Source organism: Cicer arietinum, chromosome 5 (genome assembly GCF_000331145.2).
Source record: "Cicer arietinum cultivar CDC Frontier isolate Library 1 chromosome 5, Cicar.CDCFrontier_v2.0, whole genome shotgun sequence".
NCBI classification, from domain to species: Eukaryota; Viridiplantae; Streptophyta; class Magnoliopsida; order Fabales; family Fabaceae; genus Cicer; species Cicer arietinum.
Window position 1 is genome coordinate 53,770,735 of NC_021164.2, and position 4,237 is coordinate 53,774,971.

Genomic DNA, 4,237 nt, shown 5'->3' on the forward strand with positions numbered 1-4,237 from the left:
ACATCTTACTGTAATAATCAAATTAGAGTTTTAATAAAGTTATAAAATCAATGTAACTTCAATTATTTTTCACTTTTTCCCTCAAGTGAAAACCCAGGATCAAATTCTAGATAATGTGTTTATACCTGACTTCATAAAACTATTATGGAAAACAATAAACTTTTTCCTTTCAAGTCTAAAATTTCCAAAATTAGATTACATTACGAGAAGTATCCTATGAAGAACTTTGAACAACAGCAATAAATGACTATGTTAGTTATAATTATCTATTGTTATAAGTGGTTTGTCTGTGACCAACTTATCGGTTACAGCTGAATTTGACTTCCTTATAGTCATATATAGAATAGAAAAATTATTGTCACATTTTTTTTGTTAATATTACACTACAATCAAATCTAACGGTGTACACTAATTAAAATCACAAGTTGGCTTCTGCGACACAGGAATCTTCAATCTCAAATTGGGAGGCTTGCCTACGAGATTCAACATTTCTTATCTGATCAATTGTATTTGGCTTGATCTTTTCTACAAATTTCATAGCTGCATCTTTTTCATTATCCTCTACACTTGCATTTTTATGTTCTTTCCTCCTCGATGTTACCTTGTATTCGATCGATTTGGTTTTCGACTTCAAGATAACGGCCTTTGCTTGATCAGCAAACAGACTTTCTGATAAGGGTGAACCACAAATTTCTTTATAAGTATCATAATTAGCAGCACATGTATTTCCACCATCCAACAGTTTTGCCAGCGGATGCAAAACCAAGATTGGACCATTACTTGTCTCTAACTTTTCCTTCAATAAAAGAAAATCCGAAACTAGTTCAGTTTTGCTAAACTGAACGAACACTGCTGTTGCATCCAAGTGGTAGACAGAAACAACAGATGTTAGACCAAAAACTTTCGATATACACTCTCGTACTTCGTTTGCCTTTAGCTTAGTAGGAAATCCCCAAATAATGACAATGTTCTCGAACAAAATATTTGGGTAGCGTTTCTTGAGGTTATAGCTTGGTAAAGTATTTGCAACCTTATCGCCGGTATTTAGATCAATAATATCCCCATGCAACCAACTAAGATATAGATGATTAATGTAATTCTGTAGTTTCTCATTTGAAGCTAATTGTTTTGAAGATTCATGGAGTTTAAAATCAACTCCTAAATCACTGCATAACTGGGCAAAGATGCATCCAGTCATGAAAGCATCGTATCCTGCCTCGTGCTTGCCTCCAGGGTTCCAGCTTGACGATCTGCAAATACACATTTTATGTTGGTACGAAAGATACATCTAAAGAGGCAGCTTAGAAGACAAAATAGGCAGAAGGAAAATTAATGTTACGAGACAAACAAGGCACTAATTATTTATACTTTGCTATCAAAATTTTGACGAAATCACATCAAGTTATATGTAGATTATGTTGACAGAAAAAGGCCATACAAGAAAAAAATGTTATCCACCATTGTACAATTTTTTTGAAATAAAAGAGAAGGGGAAGTGAATAATATATAAACCTTGCATTATTGAGGTACGATGTCAAGAAAGAAAAACAATGAGAATGATCAAAATGAAAAAGGAATTAACTGTCATGTATGAAAACAGTTGAAAAATGTATAACTAATAGTTGAAACATAACTCCAATGTCAAACAAAAAAATCACCAATTTGGCATGCTGTTCAATATATATACAATAAAAAATCATCTTGAAATCATGTAGATAAGAGAACAAAATCTTCCATAACCATTACATATAGACAAGAAGAGACAAACCTTGAATCATCAACTTCAATGTTTACTTTGACAAGGGATGCTGAAATTAGCCCGGTGCTGTTGGAGCCTGCAGCAATTAGTGGACAAAACATAGAAAATGCAGAGGCCAGTGATTTTCTGGACTTTTTCATTCTTTCTTGGAGCATATAATTAGTGTTCAGGAGTATTTTGGTGTCAATAATGTGTGGAAAGCACTTGTTAACAGAGGCAACAAACTCTTCGGGAGTCCCAGGAAGGGGACCGATAAATTTGCTGTAGACATGAGCCATATCTGTATCATGGAATTATATATATTATTTCAGTCTTATAAAATTATATAGCTTGTTAAGGATTAGGAATGTCATTGATACCTAGAAAACAGTTATGACCAACTATCAACTTCTGTTCTGACGAAAGGACATCAATAACATGGCGAAATCCGATTGCAGCTTGGATCTTCATCTCTTTTGCCCTGTGATTTTCCTCTTTTACCTCCTTCTACAAAAGATTAAAGAACACTTCTTAAGAATTTAATATGGAGCTTTAGTGTCAATAAAACTCTGTTCAGCACTTAATTTTAGCTTTCTCATCTTTCAGCACCGCTGTGTTCACCCTTTAGTCTTTACTATACATGAGATGCCTATGCTAATAGAGCATAAAAGCATCATTTTTAACATTAAATTGTGTCCATTTATAACTAAAATTAGGGTTAAGCCCAGTTACTAGGAAGTGCTTAGCCATCTCAAGATTTTAACTTAATATAAAGTCAATGCATATTTTCATTTTTAGTTGTAATAAAAAAATTCAGTCAGCTAATCCCTTTCACCATAATTTCAAAAATGCAGAAAACGTAATTAGATACCAAAAACAACAGCCAATGTAGAACTACACCGCAAATTAAAAGGGAAAAACATAATATTAAATTTTAATTACCAGAAGTAAGTTTAGTTCATCCGCTGAGTCTGTATACACAACTATTTGTTGTAAACCAGAAGCCTCTCTGTTCACATTGATATAAGAAAGATCTTTGAAGTGTTTTTTGATGACCTGAAATTTTCAAACTTATAATCAGCAAAATTTAGCCATTGTAAAACCTTAATACATGTGCAATACTACAATGTCTTTAATCAAAGGACATAGATAGATGATGAAATCAAAATAGAAATACGAGAGGAGAGACGTAATGTGAACATATCAACAGTAGAGATAAGTTAGAACAACATTACCAACTGAATCAACTTAAGCTGACGTGAGGTGAATCCATCAAGCTTGAGAGCTGGATGTGTTTTAAAGAAAATCACTTGAAATTGTTGTTTTGAGTCTTTCTGAGTTCCTTGAATATGGTCTGATTGAGTTTGCTCCTGTAGTAACCCATCACGCCATTCACTGAACTTATTTTTCATTCGTGCAGTGAACAAAATGTCTGCCATATTGACATTTGGTATGTCCCTAACATCATTTAATTTAGAAATGTCTGACCAGTCACTATCATGTGTTGAATTCAAACTTCTTACTGCTTCTCTTTCTTGTTCTCTGGACAAATAAGATATTCCTGACATTATCCAAGGGTGCAAACTCTCAAACTAAAGAAATCATTGAAGTGGTGATGGAATTATACGTAAAACCAAATTCCTATTCTAATTTCCTACTTTCCTATGACAGTAAGAGTCGTTTAAATGGAGCCTTTCAGGTTTGCATATAACCATGACGGTCATCTATCTAGAGCTCTTTGTATATCACTTATTTTCCATGGAACCACTTAAACATCCAAGTTATAGACCCATATGTGTAAAGGCCCCATCTTAGTTTCTCCATGTATAAAAATAAAGGAAAGAAATAAGTATGCAAGCTAATTCCAATTACAATGGCTAGGTCCGCCAGGACTCTTACTGCAGATAGTGGTGCACAAACATCTTTCTTCTATTAATTAGCTAATTAGTAATTAGCATAATACCAAAGACAATAGCACAAAATAAAAGGTAAAGCAATTAACCTTCATGTATGCATGCATTAAAATCAAACTGGTATTTAGCCAAGAAATCCATCGAAGTGGTCTGGCAGAGAAAATCATTACATGGGCCAAAACCTGCAAGCTCTGGACGTGGAAAAACATAGAAATTGTACCTGAGAAAGAGTAATTTTCTAAATCAGAACAGCAACAGATGATTCATTGTATGAATAAAGAAAATGAAGTAAAAGAAGAAGAATAAGATGAAACCATTTCCAGTAGCTACAGTATTTACAACTATTGTGCTTGTAAACTGTACTAATTTGCTGTTACTTCCTACCAATTACTAAAACTTCTGATAACATTAATATCAATAAAAGAAAGGCTCTTTTTATTACTTAGAAACTCCATTCAAACCAGCATATGCATGAATTCAATTTATGTTTTCCATTTAGAGAAGTGCTAGCAAAAACTCTTTCAAACATCCTCTCTCTTAATTTGGTGAAATTCGTCCATGTCCCATAACTTGATGTGGGACTCTT

General features: G+C 33.4%; 1 protein-coding gene across 2 annotated transcripts in view; it reads right to left on the reverse strand.

The window, feature by feature from the left end:
* Positions 1-240: 240 nt before the first annotated feature.
* The window catches only part of LOC101495869 (poly(A)-specific ribonuclease PARN), a 5,304-nt gene continuing 1,307 nt past the window's right edge, over positions 241-4,237 (reverse strand). The window contains exons 2-7 of one of the 2 annotated variants that reach the window (XM_004516038.4): positions 3,741-3,871; positions 2,974-3,299; positions 2,681-2,794; positions 2,119-2,245; positions 1,769-2,039; positions 241-1,250 (exon numbers count right to left, since the gene is read on the reverse strand). In XM_004516038.4, the coding sequence (XP_004516095.1) occupies positions 419-1,250; positions 1,769-2,039; positions 2,119-2,245; positions 2,681-2,794; positions 2,974-3,299; positions 3,741-3,871 (1,801 nt within the window). In that variant the 3' untranslated portion in view covers positions 241-418. Of the gene's footprint in view, positions 1,251-1,768; positions 2,040-2,118; positions 2,246-2,680; positions 2,795-2,973; positions 3,300-3,740; positions 3,872-4,237 lie in introns of those variants that run through there. The other variant, XM_073369228.1, reaches the window with a different exon arrangement.